This window comes from Anopheles stephensi, unplaced genomic scaffold (assembly GCF_013141755.1).
Source record: "Anopheles stephensi strain Indian unplaced genomic scaffold, UCI_ANSTEP_V1.0 ucontig302, whole genome shotgun sequence".
NCBI lineage: Eukaryota > Metazoa > Arthropoda > Insecta > Diptera > Culicidae > Anopheles > Anopheles stephensi.
Window position 1 is genome coordinate 100242 of NW_023405239.1, and position 22108 is coordinate 122349.

At 50.7% G+C, this 22108-nt stretch overlaps 1 protein-coding gene across 2 annotated transcripts; it reads right to left on the bottom strand.

The window, feature by feature from the left end:
* Positions 1–9965: 9965 nt before the first annotated feature.
* Positions 9966–12081, bottom strand: LOC118516489. 2 transcript variants are annotated; one of them, XM_036062418.1, is made up of 2 exons: positions 11469–12081; positions 9966–10643 (listed from the first exon to the last, which is right to left on the bottom strand). In XM_036062418.1, the coding sequence occupies exons 1-2, from the start codon at positions 11872–11874 to the stop codon at positions 10420–10422; spliced, it is 630 nt and encodes a 209-aa protein (XP_035918311.1). In that variant the 5' UTR covers positions 11875–12081; the 3' UTR covers positions 9966–10419. The 2 variants fall into 2 exon arrangements, with proteins under 2 accessions (XP_035918311.1, XP_035918310.1); XM_036062417.1 differs by having other exon boundaries at positions 11079–12081.
* Between the last annotated feature and the right edge of the window lie 10027 nt (positions 12082–22108).

Genomic DNA, 22108 nt, shown 5'->3' on the forward strand with positions numbered 1-22108 from the left:
TATAGTTGTGATAATTGTTTTGTGATTGGTGGCTCCCATGTGGTGATCTAGTACTACCCTTGTGCATTTATCGGTTATGTTTTCTGTTACGAATGTTAAGTCTATTGCTGTATTTCTTTTGTTTAAGTCTGTGGGGATGTATGTAGGTTCTTTGTTGTGCAAAATTGTTAGTTGAGTATTGTCTATTTCGTTAATTATAAACGTACCTTTATTGTCGCTCCAAGGGTTTCCCCATGAGGTGTGATGCGAGTTGAGGTCTGCGGCTATTAGGCATTTCCTGTTGTTTGTATTGTGTATTATTTGCGTAATGGTGTCTTTGAAGTCTTGAATCGGGGTCCTAGGGGCTGCATAGATGCAAATTATTTTGAATTTATCCTGTATGAGTTCAATTTCTGTGATTTGTATGTTTTCGTTACTAAGTCTATTGATTGTTCTAAATTTTTTGTTTTTTTGGAGGTAAATTGCAGTGCCTCCATAGCCGTCCGATCTATTGCTGTTTATGCGGTTGTAGTTGTGGATTTTGGATTTATGTAGATTATTGTCGTCTAACCAAGTTTCACAGATGCAAGCTGCTGTGATGTCTTGTGCGAGTAGAATTCTTTCTAACTCGTCTTTGTTTTTAATGAGGCTGGTTATGTTTGTTTGTAGTATTTTTAATGTGGATGTCATAATATTGAACAAATTTATCTTTTCTCTTTTTTTTATATGTTAACAAAAACCTATACAACAAAAAACCTGTTTGGCAGTTTATAGTATGCTACGTTCGTTCGTTTTGGTGCTTTTTTTGTGTGGCTTTTTAAAATCATGCTGGGAGACCCCTGCTTTTTCCTCGTCTGTGTCTGGATAGGAGCTGTCGGACATTGCTCTTTTGTTAAGTGTCATAGTGTTCGAGACACTTTTACCGTAGTCTATGCGTTCCAGTGCTTTGCTGCAGCCTGGTTCGTCAATGGATTTTTTTCTAGTAATTGTACCCACTTGGGTGGGGACACTTTTTGTGGTTACCACTTTTTCTGTTGAGCCCTCTTTGGCCGTAGTGTGGTTGCCCTGTACTATTGCCGAGTATAGGCGCTGGTTGACACCTGATGCCTTTTGGCTGTTATTTTTCCTGTTTTGTGTGCAGGAAACACCGTAATGGACCATTTGATCGCAGTACATGCAGGTTTGTTCCTGCCCGCGGTATGTGATCCTACCCCGCTCACCCTTTATGGTGATGTATGATGGAATGGGCCTGTTAATTAACATTTTCACCGCTCTGTTGCCGTTTCTTACGCCTGGGAAAGGCGTAGGCTCCTCCCAGAGGAGGTCCTTTGCCCCCTTCACCTCTCCGAAGGCCTCCAAAGCTGATATAATATCCGCGTTAGTCACCTTGGCGGATACCTCCTGTATGGTTACGACTTTGGTGTCGTCCTCCATTGTGATTGGGATCGCGTGATCCCGACCGTTACACGTGATGGTGTGCTTTCTATCATGCACCTCCACTATTAAGAGAGCATCGCCCTCCTCTTTCATCTCCACCACCACAGATGTGGAAAGGTTCAGGAATTGTACCATTTCCAGCTTTTCCGGTTTTAGGCTTAGCTTGTCCGTAAGGAAGCTAAAAATTTCCGTGCGTGTGGGCTTTCTTGGGATTTGCGAGAAATCCACCTTAAAGGTTCTGTCGCTAACCGACATTTTTCAAATCAAAATCCTCTCTTTTTTACGCAAAAATTGTCCGTTACGGAAAGACACGTTTTTTGACACTCGCTGGTAATGACAGACTGGCATTCATCACAAACATATATGCATGGAGTACATACAAACATGAATAATATTCATAAACACAAGTAATGTCGAAGGCAAGCAAAAGGATGAGTAAATGAACGATACAAAATGCTGCTCTCCGTTGGAGAAACCCAGGTTAGAAAATCATCATCCTTTCTCGCTTTGGTAGGTTTACTTTTTGCTTAGACAGAGCGAGATAGACGATTTTGTTACCTGGGAACGCTAGGAAATGCCCCGTAAGTGGCTGTCTACCGCGATTCTATTGCGCAACTTGAATATTGTGCGACTGGAATTAGTTGGTAACATTTGATGATGGAGGGTTGGGTTGGGACAAATTCTTTTCGACAGATGCGTATTGTGGTCCTGAAAAGGACCGGTTGGTTGGATGGATAGATGGATGAGCTTCCCCCGTCCGTCGAGAATTACTTCGAGCTGGTGTACTTGGTAACTGCCTTAGTTCCTTCGGAGACGGCGTGCTTGGCCAGCTCACCGGGCAGCAGCAGGCGGACGGCGGTTTGGATTTCGCGGGACGTGATCGTCGAGCGCTTGTTGTAGTGCGCCAGGCGGGACGCTTCGGCAGCGATGCGCTCGAAGATGTCGTTCACGAAACTGTTCATGATGCTCATCGCCTTCGAGGAAATACCGGTGTCCGGGTGGACCTGCTTCAACACCTTGTAGATGTAGATAGCGTAGCTCTCCTTGCGGGTCTTCCTTTTCTTCTTCTTGTCCGACTTGGAGATGTTTTTCTGGGCCTTGCCAGACTTCTTCGCAGCCTTTCCACTGGTTTTCGGTGCCATTTCGCTAGCTTACGACGGGTACGGTGTCAACTGTCGGAGAGTAGAAACGCGTTTGATACCGATCCAATCGCTTCATTCGGCTTTTATTTGGAACTGAGGTGACAGGCGCGCAACCAGAGAGGAGATTGCCGACGTTTTCTCTCTCGGTATATAAACGAAAAACGGGCGCGTTTTCTGGCACAAGCGAACAAGCTACGAAGCATCGCACATCGCTGCGTCGCGCTCTCAACGAACTCAACTGAAACCCAAGCCTTCATCATGTCTGGCCGTGGAAAGGGAGGAAAAGTGAAGGGAAAGGCAAAGTCCCGCTCGAACCGTGCTGGTCTGCAGTTCCCAGTTGGCCGTATCCATCGTCTGCTGCGCAAAGGCAACTATGCCGAGCGTGTCGGTGCCGGCGCACCAGTGTATCTGGCTGCCGTGATGGAGTACCTGGCCGCTGAAGTGTTGGAATTGGCAGGAAACGCTGCACGAGACAACAAGAAGACGCGCATCATCCCGCGTCATCTGCAGCTGGCCATCCGCAACGACGAGGAATTGAACAAGCTGCTGTCCGGTGTGACCATCGCCCAGGGTGGTGTGCTGCCCAACATTCAGGCCGTGCTGTTGCCGAAGAAGACCGAAAAGAAGGCCTAAGCTCACTAGCCAGCCACCAGCTGCTCCACCAAAAACCGTCCTTTTCAGGGCGACAAATCGTATTGCTAAAGAATATGTTGAACCATTCCTGTTCCCTCCCTAACCGTACCTTCGAAAATCTGCATGGAGAACGCTCAAGTATCCCACCCAGCCTGCCAGCCTGTCTCAGGTAACGCATGCGAGATGAAGTAGAAGCTGCCACACAGCCTCATTAATCTGATCCGCATCCGCCTGACCTTCAGTGCAGGGTAGCCAAAACATCCCATAAAAATTAAAATAACAAACCTTGTACAGGTAGGAATTAACCCTCCCACACGGACAGGACTGAGGATATGAGGCTTTCTTAATTAAACAAATTCTACGCTGTTTCTCGACCCGACCGACTGCACATGTATTTCCATTCCATACAATCTTTTTGATAAAAGACTCGGCGAATAGGCGCCAAAACGGGTTCGGCAATCCTCTACACGTCAAGCAGCGGCCTGGTTGGGACATACAAGTTTAGTTCGGTAGTCCCGCAACAAATAATTTCTTCTTCTTCCCAGGCATTACAAGCTCGAGCGGTCTTGGCCTGCCATTTCTGGCTTTCTGTGACTTGATTGTACCCGTAGCAAAGTAGTCAGAACGTTGTACGCCCCTAGGCGGTCTGGATGGGATCTAAACCCCGGTCCTATTGTGTGTACCCGGAGCCAATTTCGCTGGTTCAGCGACTCGATGCCCAAATCGTATCTTGAAATGTTTCAAATTTGCCCCAATAGAAATGTAGTTTTATTTCTATCTAATGCTAGTTTTGTTTTCTTCCCATTCGCATTCCCATCCCGCATTCCAGGGATCAGCTTTGCCCGTGAACAACACAACACACATGGTTTGGTCTGATAAAAGTACACAGTTTTGCGATTGTGTCGAAGGATCGAATAAAATTGCGTCACAAACTTCACCAACCACCACCCAGAAGAGTTGTGATTTTTTCACAACTACCCCCACGGGTGACTAAAAACGACGGCGGCGGTGGCAAAAGGAGTGGCAATGGGAGTGATCTGGTTGTTTGTACAACGCGTACGTCGGTGCCATCACTGGTGCGGGTACAATAATATTAAATGTGCATGTTCATAGGCGTCGACATAGTTTAAAAAACGATGACACTTATCGTCTGAAACCGTCGTCGTTGGTCTAAATAAACGCGTCCTCAAGGGGAAAATGCGCGCACGCATTAAACGTCGGGTAAAAGGTCGGGCGCGTCATTTGTTTTTATGTGGAGTTTCTGTTTTCCAGTCGTTTAAGCAATGTGTGGCGCTTGGGCAGCACCGATCGAACTAAGGAGCAGTAGAGCATCCTGATGGAGATTGCATACGCGATGGGCGCAAACACTTATACTGAAATGATTCTATCCTGTTAATAATATGTTGTTGTGAACGAGTCCACATGAGGCTTTCGAATTCTAGGATCGGCCGGACAATTGTACAGTACTGAGATTTCGCACTTAATCTGTGCGAAGCAGGCCTTGGTCACGAACTGCATTTGTGCGGGCAACAGAGAAATCAGCTATTTTATAAGATAGCATATCTCGAGACGCATGAGCGTAGCGAAAGCTTCGCCAGAGAAATCACACAAAAAGAGAGCGTTTCTACCAACACTTCGTAACGTTTCTCTCGATCCTTGTGTGTGCGACGGCAGGCTTTTCAATGCTGCTTTTTTGTGACACTATACATATGTTTGATTTTCACTGATCACAATCGGGAAGGGACCTGCGCGTGTTGCTCGTCTCACTTATTGGACAGTTCCGTACGTTGCTACGAAATTTAGAAAAAAAAACCCTGTGGTACCGTGTCTCAGCGTCTGCACTAGATGGCGTCTCTCTTTGAGCATGCCTGAACACTGGTTCTGTTCGATATTCGAATCACCGCAAACGAACACCAATGATCACTTAAAATAATTCTCAATATTTTCAAACCAACCATCGATCAAAGTTGTAAAATGTAGGCATTTTAGGCAACGCTAACGGATTGTGGTCCTGAAAAGGACCGTTGAGATGAGCTGGCAACAGCTGTGTTCGCTGGCTGGCGGGGTCGTCGGGCTTAACCTCCGAAACCGTACAGAGTGCGACCTTGACGCTTCAGCGCGTACACGACGTCCATCGCTGTGACGGTCTTGCGCTTGGCGTGTTCGGTGTAGGTGACCGCATCACGGATCACGTTCTCCAGGAATACCTTCAGCACGCCACGAGTTTCCTCGTAAATCAGGCCAGAGATACGCTTCACTCCTCCACGGCGGGCCAGACGACGGATAGCTGGCTTGGTGATTCCCTGGATGTTATCGCGCAGCACTTTGCGATGACGCTTGGCTCCTCCTTTGCCCAGACCTTTGCCTCCCTTTCCGCGTCCAGTCATTTTGATCCGTAAGGTTCAGGTTCACAATGCACAATAAATGCTCTCGGCGCGAGACCGCGCCATTATATACACTTTAGGCCACACCAACACATGCGTACCCTCTGTCGTACGCTCGCTGCGAGGAAGTGTGCATGTGTGCAGGCCGAGCGATCTTATAAAAGGGGCGTCGGAAGTCGTGAAACTCTATTTCAGAAGCCACTTCGCATCGAGAAAGACACGCTCACGTCCCGCTACCCTCAGCCAACAGTGTACAATGGCCCGTACGAAGCAAACTGCCCGTAAATCGACCGGAGGCAAGGCCCCGCGCAAGCAGCTGGCCACCAAGGCCGCTCGCAAGAGTGCTCCGGCCACCGGAGGAGTGAAGAAGCCGCATCGTTACCGTCCGGGAACCGTAGCCCTGCGTGAAATCCGTCGCTACCAGAAGTCGACCGAGCTGCTCATCCGCAAGCTGCCCTTCCAGCGTCTGGTTCGTGAAATTGCGCAAGACTTCAAGACCGACCTGCGTTTCCAGAGCTCGGCCGTGATGGCCCTGCAGGAAGCCAGCGAGGCGTACCTTGTCGGCCTGTTCGAGGATACCAACCTGTGCGCCATCCACGCGAAGCGCGTCACCATCATGCCGAAAGACATCCAGCTGGCCCGTCGCATCCGTGGAGAGCGTGCCTAAGTCGTCGCTGTCCCTCGAGCGGCAGTCTCGCCCCAAACAAAAACGGTCCTTCTCAGGACCACCAGAAATGTTGAGCAAAAGAGTAATGTTGAAATCATCCTCCTTCCAATCATGTCGATTCATTTTGTTGGTTAGAAAAATGTTGCATGGAGTACTCGATGCGCGCGTGTTGTTGGCATGGGAGCCTAGAGAATAGCTTTGCTTGGTTGAGTGGTGCGCGACGCCACACCAACAAGGCACCCGTGTGAAGCGATCGCCATGGATATGAAATTCTATTTTCAGGTCAAGCCAGGAAGTCATGATTGCCATCAATGTTTACCACAATGCAGCAATTCTCCGATGTACGCTAATGTTTCAAAACTGATAGTTCATAATTGTTTGTACGAAAACGTTTTATCATAATTCTGCACTGCATTCATCACAAACATATATGCATTAAGTACATACAAACATGAATAATATTCATAAACACAAGTAATGTCTCAGACAAGCAAAAGGATGAGTAAATGAACGATACAAAATGCTGCTCTCCGTTGGAGAAACCCAGGTTAGAAAATCATCATCCTTTCTCGCTTTGGTAGGTTTACTTTTTGCTTAGACAGAGCGAGATAGACGATTTTGTTACCTGGGAACGCTAGGAAATGCCCCGTAAGTGGCTGTCTACCGCGATTCTATTGCGCAACTTGAATATTGTGCGACTGGAATTAGTTGGTAACATTTGATGATGGAGGGTTGGGTTGGGACAAATTCTTTTCGACAGATGCGTATTGTGGTCCTGAAAAGGACCGGTTGGTTGGATGGATAGATGGATGAGCTTCCCCCGTCCGTCGAGAATTACTTCGAGCTGGTGTACTTGGTAACTGCCTTAGTTCCTTCGGAGACGGCGTGCTTGGCCAGCTCACCGGGCAGCAGCAGGCGGACGGCGGTTTGGATTTCGCGGGACGTGATCGTCGAGCGCTTGTTGTAGTGCGCCAGGCGGGACGCTTCGGCAGCGATGCGCTCGAAGATGTCGTTCACGAAACTGTTCATGATGCTCATCGCCTTCGAGGAAATACCGGTGTCCGGGTGGACCTGCTTCAACACCTTGTAGATGTAGATAGCGTAGCTCTCCTTGCGGGTCTTCCTTTTCTTCTTCTTGTCCGACTTGGAGATGTTTTTCTGGGCCTTGCCAGACTTCTTCGCAGCCTTTCCACTGGTTTTCGGTGCCATTTCGCTAGCTTACGACGGGTACGGTGTCAACTGTCGGAGAGTAGAAACGCGTTTGATACCGATCCAGTTTTTTTTTTTTTTTTTTTTAAAGTTAAAGAATTTATTGATGGATATCTTAGAATTAACATTATTAACATATTTTCGCGAGAATCAACTGAAATGTTTTTCAGCGCTCTTGTCGTTTTGTATGCCAAGAGGCAGTTCTTTTTGTAAAATTAAATAATGATGTTGTATGCACTTAGGCTAATTGTTAGTTTAAACTTACAAATTAATTAACAACTTACGAACTAAAACAAACTACTATCTTAAAACTAGCTAACTACCTTATTCTCTAAATATTAGGTTTTTCACCTGCTGGTGTGTGGAAACCGCTGCTGAAGTCTGCAACCGGTTGATGATGTTGTCTGCTATAACGTCGAATGGTGCTGTGTTCGCTGCATCGTAGAGCTCCTCAAGCCGTGTCCAGCTGGGAGCGTCCAGAATTAGTCGGAGGATTCTATTGCAGCTGGTTTGTATCTTCAGCAGGTTCGTCCTTGCACAGGTACGCCAGACAGGAATGCCGTACGTTGCTGTGGGCAGGACGATCTGTTTATAGATGGCTATCTTGTTGGATGGGTGTAACTTGGAGCGTCTGTTGATGAGTGGGTATAGCTTCCCCAATAGGATGAGCAAGCGGATGGATGTTTGCTTGGTGTGGTGATGGAACAGCATACGGTTGTCGATGGTGATCCCGAGGTATCGCACCGTCGTCTTCCACGGCAACCGGATGCTGTCGATGGTGATGTGCTGGGTTTGGGGATTGATGAGCTGTTTTGACGGGCGATGGGGGATGATCATCGCCTGGGTCTTGGAGTGGTTGATTTTGATCTTCCAGCTGGAAGCATACTGTCCGATGATGGTCAGCGAACGTTGAGCGCCGCTTCTCAACTCTGCCAACGTCCTACCCTTCGTCGCGATGGCCATGTCGTCTGCAAACAGGAACATGTCCGCACCGACGGGAAGGGTCGGCAGGTCCGCAGTGTACAGCAAATAGAGCAAAGGCCCCAATATGCTGCCCTGCGGAACACCGGCTGGTACTGTAGCAGCACCAGAGGCAGTTGAGGAGACGACGACCCGGAACGTCCGCTGTTGTAGATAGTTGTGCAGGATGTTCACCAGGTGAGCTGGAACCCCGAACCTGCATAACTTGTGGATGAGCCCGTTGTGCCACACGTTGTCGAACGCCTTCTCGATGTCCAGCAGGACGACAGCGGTGGATTTGGAAACTCGTTTGTTTCTTTGGATGGTGTTCTTGAGCCGAAGAAGCTGTAGTGTGGAGGAATGGCCGGACCGGAAACCGAACTGCTCCGCTGGGATGAGTTGCCGCTCGTCGACTGCATCGCGAAGCCTCCAGTAAACTAATCTCTCGAAGAGTTTACCGGGAGCACTCAGCAGACTGATGGGTCGATAGCTTGCAGGCAGCGTCGGATCCTTCCCTGGCTTTAGGATCGGGATCACCTTAGCGCACTTCCAGGACTGTGGGAAATAGAAAAGTTGAAAACAACGGTTATAGATATTTACCAGAAGTGATAGCGCCTTTGGTTGCAGTTTTTTCAAAAGAATGTTGAAGATGCCGTCGAAGCCGGGCGCCTTCATGTTCCTCATTCTCTTGACTGCAGCCTTCACTTCTGCTATGGTGGTTTGGTCTTCGGGTGGAAAGGGTGGGTCGTCCGCATCGAGTCGGTCAATCGTCGCAGCCACAGATGACTCATGTGGACTGGGCATCGACAGACCGATCTGGTGAGCACTGGCGAACTGGTGGGCAAGTGCATCGGACTTTTCTGCTGGTGTGTATGCCGTCTGGGTCGTGGCTATGGTGAGTGGTGGTACTGGTCTGGGTTTGGTGCGAAGGACTTTTGCAGTTTTCCAGAAGCTGGGTGCATGGGGAGGTAGCCTTTGGACCATACGCTCGAAGCTGTTGTTGCGGATCGTCTGTACTCGCTCGCGGATGATATGCATAAGCTGCGTGGCCTGGCGTTTCAGCAACAAGTCCCCAGTCCGCTGATACCGTCGCCTCAGCATATTACGTCTGGTGATGAGTGATCGCGTGTGGTCATCGAGAACGAGAATCTCACCACGCACACTCCTCTCCGGGACGCACTCCGCTTCAGCTGCTTTGACGGCACCCTCGAACCGGGCGATTGCTGCGTCAACGTCGGGTATCGCGGGACCAACGTCAGTGTTGTCGATAAGCTGATCCACGGTTCTCCCAAAGCGAGCCCAGTCGGTGTGGCAGTAGTCCTTTCGCAGTAGAGGTGGATGTCGCGTTGCATTCAGATTCAGTTCCGTTAAGACCGGGAAGTGATCTGAGTTCAGCTCATCGATGGTGCGGGGTTTGCTGCAGATGAAATTAGAAAGGAAAATATCTATTATTGAATGGATACCTCGGTTGGGGATGTGTGTTGGAGCATCGGGGAACTGCACGACGAAATTTCCACGCTGCAACAGGTCCGCCAGGGCGATTCCATTTGTGTTGCTCCGTACGTTGCCCCACAACTGGTGCCTGGCGTTGAGATCACCCCCAATGAGTGAACGGGCTGGATTGCTGGTGATGATATGTAGCTCTTGTCGGAACGTAGCTCTCCGCGACAGGGTGCACTGCCGCGGACAGTAGACTGCCGTAAGCTGCAGTGGACCGGTGTCGGTATGGAGCTGGACGCCTATTGCTTCTATGGTGGTGGTGTTGTAGTGCGGGAGTAGTGTGTGCCGGATTCCACGTCGGATCGCTATGGCAACACCGCCGCCTCGGGAGGTGGTGCGATCCAGACGATGGATGGTGTAGTTGCCTAAGAAGAAACTCATCTCAGGCTTGAGATATGTTTCCACTATTAGCGCTGCATCGATGTTGTGCCGGACGAGGAAGTCACCGAGTGGAATTTGCTTAGTCCGGACGGACTGAGCATTCCATGTGATGACTCGCAGCGCCCGGTCAGTGAAGGAGCATCAATAGTTCTCCGATAACGGCGATTTGTTCTCCCTTGTTGCGGCAAAGGCGGATCTTCGGGAGCATTCTGCTAAATATAGCGAATAGCTCTTCCGGGCTAAACAGGTCTTCCGATGAAGTTGTGGCTGGAGTTGTAGTTGGTGTTGTAGCTGGTGTGTCTGGAGCGTTCTTGATGTCCTGCAGTCGCTTCGCAAGATTGTATCTCGGTGCTGTGGATTGCAAGGAAGAAGAAGAGGTTGGTTTAGGTTGTGGTACTGTTGGGTTAGGTTGTGGGATACGCGCTGCCGCAGGTCGGACGCTTGGAGTGGTTGGTGCTGACACAATCTGCGCAAAGCTTTTGGCCTTGGGAGCAGTGTGCAACACCGGAGGAGGAATGGAGTGTGGGAGTGTGGTTTGGATGGTGGCTAACGGTGGAAGCGCGTGCCACACGTTAGCTTTGGCTGGTGGAGGAGCAGAGTTTCGACCGTTGGCGCGCTGACGAATCTCAATGTATTTGGCCCGCTTTGGACACGACGGATCATCGGCGCGATGAGCAGCACCACAGTTCGAGCACTTTACTGTGCCCGAACCCGATGGACACTGCTCCGAGAGATGCTCCGCCGCGCAGATGGCACACCGAGGTTTAATTTGGCAATGGCGAGTACCATGCCCAAAAGCCTGACATCGATGGCATTGCGTCGGGCCTTTCTTCCCTCCGCGGTACGGCTCCCATCGCACGATGACTTGCTGGATTGACCGTACTGCCTCCAGCTTTTTTAGCGAGCATGTTCCTCGCTTGAAATGAACCAGGTACAACCTGGTTTGAATGCCCTCTGCGCGGCGCTTGATCTCGAACGCCTCCAAAACGTCGAGCTGGTGGATTTCCTTCAGTTCACAAACGATCTCCGCGAGGTCCGTTTCCGGAAGCCCACGAAGCACCGCCTTGAAGGGACGCATGTTTTTAGCGTCATGCGAAAAATATTCCGCATTCCGCTGCTGCAGGTAGTTAAGGACCTCCTGCTGTTCAGCAGGAGATCGAACTGTGATTGACGTGCCTACGCCGGAGATACGGAACTCTGGTGTGATTCCACGAGCCTGCAGTTCCGGACGCAGGACAGCTACTGGGAGTGACTTCACCGTGATCGGAGGCATTTTTGCCGCCGATACGGGAGCCGGAGCCGATGTACGCCCTGCAGGAACAGCGGGCGTAGCTGGTGTTGTGGAAGGCTTCGTTGTCGGGACTGCCTTCCGTTGTCGCCGGTTTACGGTGACAAATTGTGCCAGGTTATCCTCCTGCACGCTGGTGGATGAACGTGACTCCGTACTGTCCACGCTCATCGTATCGTCAGACTCCTCCGAAGAGGAAGAAACCACGCTCCTCGAGCGCTTGGACTCGGCCGAATCGGAGCTCGATCCTACCGAGTCTGGCTTCCTACTCCTCCTTCTACCGCGCTTCGGCATAGCCGAAGTCGAAGCCGAAGCAGGCTACGAGGCTACACTCACGAACAGGCACAAGCGCAGCACACGAACACACACACAGGTACAAATACGATACACGGAGAATCACAGCACAGGTACAGTAGCACAACACGGGCACACCAAGAAGCACAGTCAAGTAGCAGGCACTAATCGCAGGCAGCATAACCACACTGGTCGAAGTCCAGGCACGGAATGATATACCGATCCAATCGCTTCATTCGGCTTTTATTTGGAACTGAGGTGACAGGCGCGCAACCAGAGAGGAGATTGCCGACGTTTTCTCTCTCGGTATATAAACGAAAAACGAGCGCGTTTTCTGGCACGACTCGGTAGGATCGAGCTCCGATTCGGCCGAGTCCAAGCGCTCGAGGAGCGTGGTTTCTTCCTCTTCGGAGGAATCTGACGATACGATGAGCGTGGACAGTTCGGAGTCACGTTCATCCACCAGCGTGCAGGAGGATAACTCAGCACAATTTGTCACCGTAAACCGGCGACAACGGAAGGCAGTCCCAACAACGAAGCCTTCCACAACACCAGCTACGCCCGCTGTTCCTGCAGGGCGTACATCGGCTCCGGCTCCCGTATCGGCGGCAAAAATGCCTCCGATCACGGTGAAGTCACTCCCAGTAGCTGTCCTGCGTCCGGAACTGCAGGCTCGTGGAATCACACCAGAGTTCCGTATCTCCGGCGTAGGCACGTCAATCACCGTTCGATCTCCTGCTGAACAGCAGGAGGTCCTTAACTACCTGCAGCAGCGGAATGCGGAATATTTTTCGCATGACGCTAAAAACATGCGTCCCTTCAAGGCGGTGCTTCGTGGGCTTCCGGAAACGGACCTCGCGGAGATCGTTTGTGAACTGAAGGAAATCCACCAGCTCGACGTTTTGGAGGCGTTCGAGATCAAGCGCCGCGCAGAGGGCATTCAAACCAGGTTGTACCTGGTTCATTTCAAGCGAGGAACATGCTCGCTAAAAAAGCTGGAGGCAGTACGGTCAATCCAGCAAGTCATCGTGCGATGGGAGCCGTACCGCGGAGGGAAGAAAGGCCCGACGCAATGCCATCGATGTCAGGCTTTTGGGCATGGTACTCGCCATTGCCAAATTAAACCTCGGTGTGCCATCTGCGCGGCGGAGCATCTCTCGGAGCAGTGTCCATCGGGTTCGGGCACAGTAAAGTGCTCGAACTGTGGTGCTGCTCATCGCGCCGATGATCCGTCGTGTCCAAAGCGGGCCAAATACATTGAGATTCGTCAGCGCGCCAACGGTCGAAACTCTGCTCCTCCACCAGCCAAAGCTAACGTGTGGCACGCGCTTCCACCGTTAGCCACCATCCAAACCACACTCCCACACTCCATTCCTCCTCCGGTGTTGCACACTGCTCCCAAGGCCAAAAGCTTTGCGCAGATTGTGTCAGCACCAACCACTCCAAGCGTCCGACCTGCGGCAGCGCGTATCCCACAACCTAACCCAACAGTACCACAACCTAAACCAACCTCTTCTTCTTCCTTGCAATCCACAGCACCGAGATACAACCTTGCGAAGCGACTGCAGGACATCAAGAACGCTCCAGACACACCAGCTACAACACCAACTACAACTCCAGCCACAACTTCATCGGAAGACCTGTTCAGCCCGGAAGAGCTATTCGCTATATTTAGCAGAATGCTCCCGAAGATCCGCCTTTGCCGCAACAAGGGAGAACAAATCGCCGTTATCGGAGAACTATTGATGCTCCTTCACTGACCGGGCGCTGCGAGTCATCACATGGAATGCTCAGTCCGTCCGGACTAAGCAAATTCCACTCGGTGACTTCCTCGTCCGGCACAACATCGATGCAGCGCTAATAGTGGAAACATATCTCAAGCCTGAGATGAGTTTCTTCTTAGGCAACTACACCATCCATCGTCTGGATCGCACCACCTCCCGAGGCGGCGGTGTTGCCATAGCGATCCGACGTGGAATCCGGCACACACTACTCCCGCACTACAACACCACCACCATAGAAGCAATAGGCGTCCAGCTCTATACCGACACCGGTCCACTGCAGCTTACGGCAGTCTACTGTCCGCGGCAGTGCACTCTGTCGCGGAGAGCTACGTTCCGACAAGAGCTACACATCATCACCAGCAATCCGGCCCGTTCACTCATTGGGGGTGATCTCAACGCCAGGCACCAGTTGTGGGGCAACGTACGGAGCAACACAAATGGAATCGCCCTGGCGGACCTGTTGCAGCGTGGAAATTTCGTCGTGCAGTTCCCCGATGCTCCAACACACATCCCCAACCGAGGTATCCATTCAATAATAGATATTTTCCTTTCTAATTTCATCTGCAGCAAACCCCAAACCATCGATGAGCTGAACTCAGATCACTTCCCGGTCTTAACGGAACTGAATCTGAATGCAACCCGACATCCACCTCTACTGCGAAAGGACTACTGCCACACCGACTGGGCTCGCTTTGGGAGGACCGTGGACCAGCTTATCGACAACACTGACGTTGGTCCCGCGATACCCGACGTTGACGCAGCAATCGCCCGGTTCGAGGGTGCCGTCAAAGCAGCTGAAGCGGAGTGCGTCCCGGAGAGGAGTGTGCGTGGTGAGATTCTCGTTCTCGATGACCACACGCGATCACTCATCACCAGACGTAATATGCTGAGGCGACGGTATCAGCGGACTGGGGACTTGTTGCTGAAACGCCAGGCCACGCAGCTTATGCATATCATCCGCGAGCGAGTACAGACGATCCGCAACAACAGCTTCGAGCGTATGGTCCAAAGGCTACCTCCCCATGCACCCAGCTTCTGGAAAACTGCAAAAGTCCTTCGCACCAAACCCAGACCAGTACCACCACTCATCATAGCCACGACCCAGACGGCATACACACCAGCAGAAAAGTCCGATGCACTTGCCCACCAGTTCGCCAGTGCTCACCAGATCGGTCTGTCGATGCCCAGTCCACATGAGTCATCTGTGGCTGCGACGATTGACCGACTCGTTGCGGACGACCCACCCTTTCCACCCGAAGACCAAACCACCATAGCAGAAGTGAAGGCTGCAGTCAAGAGAATGAGGAACATGAAGGCGCCCGGCTTCGACGGCATCTTCAACATTCTTTTGAAAAAACTGCAACCAAAGGCGCTATCACTTCTGGTAAATATCTATAACCGTTGTTTTCAACTTTTCTATTTCCCACAGTCCTGGAAGTGCGCTAAGGTGATCCCGATCCTAAAGCCAGGGAAGGATCCGACGCTGCCTGCAAGCTATCGACCCATCAGTCTGCTGAGTGCTCCCGGTAAACTCTTCGAGAGATTAGTTTACTGGAGGCTTCGCGATGCAGTCGACGAGCGGCAACTCATCCCAGCGGAGCAGTTCGGTTTCCGGTCCGGCCATTCCTCCACACTACAGCTTCTTCGGCTCAAGAACACCATCCAAAGAAACAAACGAGTTTCCAAATCCACCGCTGTCGTCCTGCTGGACATCGAGAAGGCGTTCGACAACGTGTGGCACAACGGGCTCATCCACAAGTTATGCAGGTTCGGGGTTCCAGCTCACCTGGTGAACATCCTGCACAACTATCTACAACAGCGGACGTTCCGGGTCGTCGTCTCCTCAACTGCCTCTGGTGCTGCTACAGTACCAGCCGGTGTTCCGCAGGGCAGCATATTGGGGCCTTTGCTCTATTTGCTGTACACTGCGGACCTGCCGACCCTTCCCGTCGGTGCGGACATGTTCCTGTTTGCAGACGACATGGCCATCGCGACGAAGGGTAGGACGTTGGTAGAGTTGAGAAGCGGCGCTCAACGTTCGCTGACCATCATCGGACAGTATGCTTCCAGCTGGAAGATCAAAATCAACCACTCCAAGACCCAGGCGATGATCATCCCCCATCGCCCGTCAAAACAGCTCATCAGTCCCCAAACCCAGCACATCACCATCGACAGCATCCGGTTGCCGTGGAAGACGACGGTGCGATACCTCGGGATCACCATCGACAACCGTATGCTGTTCCATCACCACACCAAGCAAACATCCATCCGCTTGCTCATCCTATTGGGGAAGCTATACCCACTCATCAACAGACGCTCCAAGTTACACCCATCCAACAAGATAGCCATCTATAAACAGATCGTCCTGCCCACAGCAACGTACGGCATTCCTGTCTGGCGTACCTGTGCAAGGACGAACCTGCTGAAGATACAAACCAATTGCAATAGAATCCTCCGTCTCATTCTGGACGCTCCCAGCTGGACACGGCTTGAGGAGCTCTACGATGCAGCGAACACAGCACCATTCGACGTAATAGCAGACAACATCATCAACCGGTTGCAGACTTCAGCAGCGGTTTCCACACACCAGCAGGTGAAAAACCTAATATTTAGAGAATAAGGTAGTTAGCTAGTTTTAAGATAGTAGTTTGTTTTAGTTCGTAAGTTGTTATTTAGTTTGTAAGTTTAAACTAACAATTAGCCTAAGTGCATACAACATCATTATTTAATTTAACAAAAAGAACTGCCTCTTGGCATACAAAACGACAAGAGCGCTGAAAAACATTTCAGTTGATTCTCGCGAAAATATGTTAATAATGTTAATTCTAAGATATCCATCAATAAATTCTTTAACTTTAAAACTTAAAACGTTTTCTGGCACAAGCGAACAAGCTACGAAGCATCGCACATCGCTGCGTCGCGCTCTCAACGAACTCAACTGAAACCCAAGCCTTCATCATGTCTGGCCGTGGAAAGGGAGGAAAAGTGAAGGGAAAGGCAAAGTCCCGCTCGAACCGTGCTGGTCTGCAGTTCCCAGTTGGCCGTATCCATCGTCTGCTGCGCAAAGGCAACTATGCCGAGCGTGTCGGTGCCGGCGCACCAGTGTATCTGGCTGCCGTGATGGAGTACCTGGCCGCTGAAGTGTTGGAATTGGCAGGAAACGCTGCACGAGACAACAAGAAGACGCGCATCATCCCGCGTCATCTGCAGCTGGCCATCCGCAACGACGAGGAATTGAACAAGCTGCTGTCCGGTGTGACCATCGCCCAGGGTGGTGTGCTGCCCAACATTCAGGCCGTGCTGTTGCCGAAGAAGACCGAAAAGAAGGCCTAAGCTCACTAGCCAGCCACCAGCTGCTCCACCAAAAACCGTCCTTTTCAGGGCGACAAATCGTATTGCTAAAGAATATGTTGAACCATTGCTGTTCCCTCCCTAACCGTACCTTCGAAAATCTGCATGGAGAACGCTCAAGTATCCCACCCAGCCTGCCAGCCTGTCTCAGGTAACGCATGCGAGATGAAGTAGAAGCTGACACACAGCCTCATTAACCTGATCCGCATCCGCCTGACCTTCAGTGCAGGGTAGCCAAAACATCCCATAAAAATTAAAATAACAAACCTTGTACAGGTAGGAATTAACCCTCCCACACGGACAGGACTGAGGATATGAGGCTTTCTTAATTAAACAAATTCTACGCTGTTTCTCGACCCGACCGACTGCACATGTATTTCCATTCCATACAATCTTTTTGATAAAAGACTCGGCGAATAGGCGCCAAAACGGGTTCGGCAATCCTCTACACGTCAAGCAGCGGCCTGGTTGGGACATACAAGTTTAGTTCGGTAGTCCCGCAACAAATAATTTCTTCTTCTTCCCAGGCATTACAAGCTCGAGCGGTCTTGGCCTGCCATTTCTGGCTTTCTGTGACTTGATTGTACCCGTAGCAAAGTAGTCAGAACGTTGTACGCCCCTAGGCGGTCTGGATGGGATCTAAACCCCGGTCCTATTGTGTGTACCCGGAGCCAATTTCGCTGGTTCAGCGACTCGATGCCCAAATCGTATCTTGAAATGTTTCAAATTTGCCCCAATAGAAATGTAGTTTTATTTCTATCTAATGCTAGTTTTGTTTTCTTCCCATTCGCATTCCCATCCCGCATTCCAGGGATCAGCTTTGCCCGTGAACAACACAACACACATGGTTTGGTCTGATAAAAGTACACAGTTTTGCGATTGTGTCGAAGGATCGAATAAAATTGCGTCACAAACTTCACCAACCACCACCCAGAAGAGTTGTGATTTTTTCACAACTACCCCCACGGGTGACTAAAAACGACGGCGGCGGTGGCAAAAGGAGTGGCAATGGGAGTGATCTGGTTGTTTGTACAACGCGTACGTCGGTGCCATCACTGGTGCGGGTACAATAATATTAAATGTGCATGTTCATAGGCGTCGACATAGTTTAAAAAACGATGACACTTATCGTCTGAAACCGTCGTCGTTGGTCTAAATAAACGCGTCCTCAAGGGGAAAATGCGCGCACGCATTAAACGTCGGGTAAAAGGTCGGGCGCGTCATTTGTTTTTATGTGGAGTTTCTGTTTTCCAGTCGTTTAAGCAATGTGTGGCGCTTGGGCAGCACCGATCGAACTAAGGAGCAGTAGAGCATCCTGATGGAGATTGCATACGCGATGGGCGCAAACACTTATACTGAAATGATTCTATCCTGTTAATAATATGTTGTTGTGAACGAGTCCACATGAGGCTTTCGAATTCTAGGATCGGCCGGACAATTGTACAGTACTGAGATTTCGCACTTAATCTGTGCGAAGCAGGCCTTGGTCACGAACTGCATTTGTGCGGGCAACAGAGAAATCAGCTATTTTATAAGATAGCATATCTCGAGACGCATGAGCGTAGCGAAAGCTTCGCCAGAGAAATCACACAAAAAGAGAGCGTTTCTACCAACACTTCGTAACGTTTCTCTCGATCCTTGTGTGTGCGACGGCAGGCTTTTCAATGCTGCTTTTTTGTGACACTATACATATGTTTGATTTTCACTGATCACAATCGGGAAGGGACCTGCGCGTGTTGCTCGTCTCACTTATTGGACAGTTCCGTACGTTGCTACGAAATTTAGAAAAAAAAACCCCTGTGGTACCGTGTCTCAGCGTCTGCACTAGATGGCGTCTCTCTTTGAGCATGCCTGAACACTGGTTCTGTTCGATATTCGAATCACCGCAAACGAACACCAATGATCACTTAAAATAATTCTCAATATTTTCAAACCAACCATCGATCAAAGTTGTAAAATGTAGGCATTTTAGGCAACGCTAACGGATTGTGGTCCTGAAAAGGACCGTTGAGATGAGCTGGCAACAGCTGTGTTCGCTGGCTGGCGGGGTCGTCGGGCTTAACCTCCGAAACCGTACAGAGTGCGACCTTGACGCTTCAGCGCGTACACGACGTCCATCGCTGTGACGGTCTTGCGCTTGGCGTGTTCGGTGTAGGTGACCGCATCACGGATCACGTTCTCCAGGAATACCTTCAGCACGCCACGAGTTTCCTCGTAAATCAGGCCAGAGATACGCTTCACTCCTCCACGGCGGGCCAGACGACGGATAGCTGGCTTGGTGATTCCCTGGATGTTATCGCGCAGCACTTTGCGATGACGCTTGGCTCCTCCTTTGCCCAGACCTTTGCCTCCCTTTCCGCGTCCAGTCATTTTGATCCGTAAGGTTCAGGTTCACAATGCACAATAAATGCTCTCGGCGCGAGACCGCGCCATTATATACACTTTAGGCCACACCAACACATGCGTACCCTCTGTCGTACGCTCGCTGCGAGGAAGTGTGCATGTGTGCAGGCCGAGCGATCTTATAAAAGGGGCGTCGGAAGTCGTGAAACTCTATTTCAGAAGCCACTTCGCATCGAGAAAGACACGCTCACGTCCCGCTACCCTCAGCCAACAGTGTACAATGGCCCGTACGAAGCAAACTGCCCGTAAATCGACCGGAGGCAAGGCCCCGCGCAAGCAGCTGGCCACCAAGGCCGCTCGCAAGAGTGCTCCGGCCACCGGAGGAGTGAAGAAGCCGCATCGTTACCGTCCGGGAACCGTAGCCCTGCGTGAAATCCGTCGCTACCAGAAGTCGACCGAGCTGCTCATCCGCAAGCTGCCCTTCCAGCGTCTGGTTCGTGAAATTGCGCAAGACTTCAAGACCGACCTGCGTTTCCAGAGCTCGGCCGTGATGGCCCTGCAGGAAGCCAGCGAGGCGTACCTTGTCGGCCTGTTCGAGGATACCAACCTGTGCGCCATCCACGCGAAGCGCGTCACCATCATGCCGAAAGACATCCAGCTGGCCCGTCGCATCCGTGGAGAGCGTGCCTAAGTCGTCGCTGTCCCTCGAGCGGCAGTCTCGCCCCAAACAAAAACGGTCCTTCTCAGGACCACCAGAAATGTTGAGCAAAAGAGTAATGTTGAAATCATCCTCCTTCCAATCATGTCGATTCATTTTGTTGGTTAGAAAAATGTTGCATGGAGTACTCGATGCGCGCGTGTTGTTGGCATGGGAGCCTAGAGAATAGCTTTGCTTGGTTGAGTGGTGCGCGACGCCACACCAACAAGGCACCCGTGTGAAGCGATCGCCATGGATATGAAATTCTATTTTCAGGTCAAGCCAGGAAGTCATGATTGCCATCAATGTTTACCACAATGCAGCAATTCTCCGATGTACGCTAATGTTTCAAAACTGATAGTTCATAATTGTTTGTACGAAAACGTTTTATCATAATTCTGCACTGCATTCATCACAAACATATATGCATTAAGTACATACAAACATGAATAATATTCATAAACACAAGTAATGTCTCAGACAAGCAAAAGGATGAGTAAATGAACGATACAAAATGCTGCTCTCCGTTGGAGAAACCCAGGTTAGAAAATCATCATCCTTTCTCGCTTTGGTAGGTTTACTTTTTGCTTAGACAGAGCGAGATAGACGATTTTGTTACCTGGGAACGCTAGGAAATGCCCCGTAAGTGGCTGTCTACCGCGATTCTATTGCGCAACTTGAATATTGTGCGACTGGAATTAGTTGGTAACATTTGATGATGGAGGGTTGGGTTGGGACAAATTCTTTTCGACAGATGCGTATTGTGGTCCTGAAAAGGACCGGTTGGTTGGATGGATAGATGGATGAGCTTCCCCCGTCCGTCGAGAATTACTTCGAGCTGGTGTACTTGGTAACTGCCTTAGTTCCTTCGGAGACGGCGTGCTTGGCCAGCTCACCGGGCAGCAGCAGGCGGACGGCGGTTTGGATTTCGCGGGACGTGATCGTCGAGCGCTTGTTGTAGTGCGCCAGGCGGGACGCTTCGGCAGCGATGCGCTCGAAGATGTCGTTCACGAAACTGTTCATGATGCTCATCGCCTTCGAGGAAATACCGGTGTCCGGGTGGACCTGCTTCAACACCTTGTAGATGTAGATAGCGTAGCTCTCCTTGCGGGTCTTCCTTTTCTTCTTCTTGTCCGACTTGGAGATGTTTTTCTGGGCCTTGCCAGACTTCTTCGCAGCCTTTCCACTGGTTTTCGGTGCCATTTCGCTAGCTTACGACGGGTACGGTGTCAACTGTCGGAGAGTAGAAACGCGTTTGATACCGATCCAATCGCTTCATTCGGCTTTTATTTGGAACTGAGGTGACAGGCGCGCAACCAGAGAGGAGATTGCCGACGTTTTCTCTCTCGGTATATAAACGAAAAACGAGCGCGTTTTCTGGCACAAGCGAACAAGCTACGAAGCATCGCACATCGCTGCGTCGCGCTCTCAACGAACTCAACTGAAACCCAAGCCTTCATCATGTCTGGCCGTGGAAAGGGAGGAAAAGTGAAGGGAAAGGCAAAGTCCCGCTCGAACCGTGCTGGTCTGCAGTTCCCAGTTGGCCGTATCCATCGTCTGCTGCGCAAAGGCAACTATGCCGAGCGTGTCGGTGCCGGCGCACCAGTGTATCTGGCTGCCGTGATGGAGTACCTGGCCGCTGAAGTGTTGGAATTGGCAGGAAACGCTGCACGAGACAACAAGAAGACGCGCATCATCCCGCGTCATCTGCAGCTGGCCATCCGCAACGACGAGGAATTGAACAAGCTGCTGTCCGGTGTGACCATCGCCCAGGGTGGTGTGCTGCCCAACATTCAGGCCGTGCTGTTGCCGAAGAAGACCGAAAAGAAGGCCTAAGCTCACTAGCCAGCCACCAGCTGCTCCACCAAAAACCGTCCTTTTCAGGGCGACAAATCGTATTGCTAAAGAATATGTTGAACCATTGCTGTTCCCTCCCTAACCGTACCTTCGAAAATCTGCATGGAGAACGCTCAAGTATCCCACCCAGCCTGCCAGCCTGTCTCAGGTAACGCATGCGAGATGAAGTAGAAGCTGACACACAGCCTCATTAACCTGATCC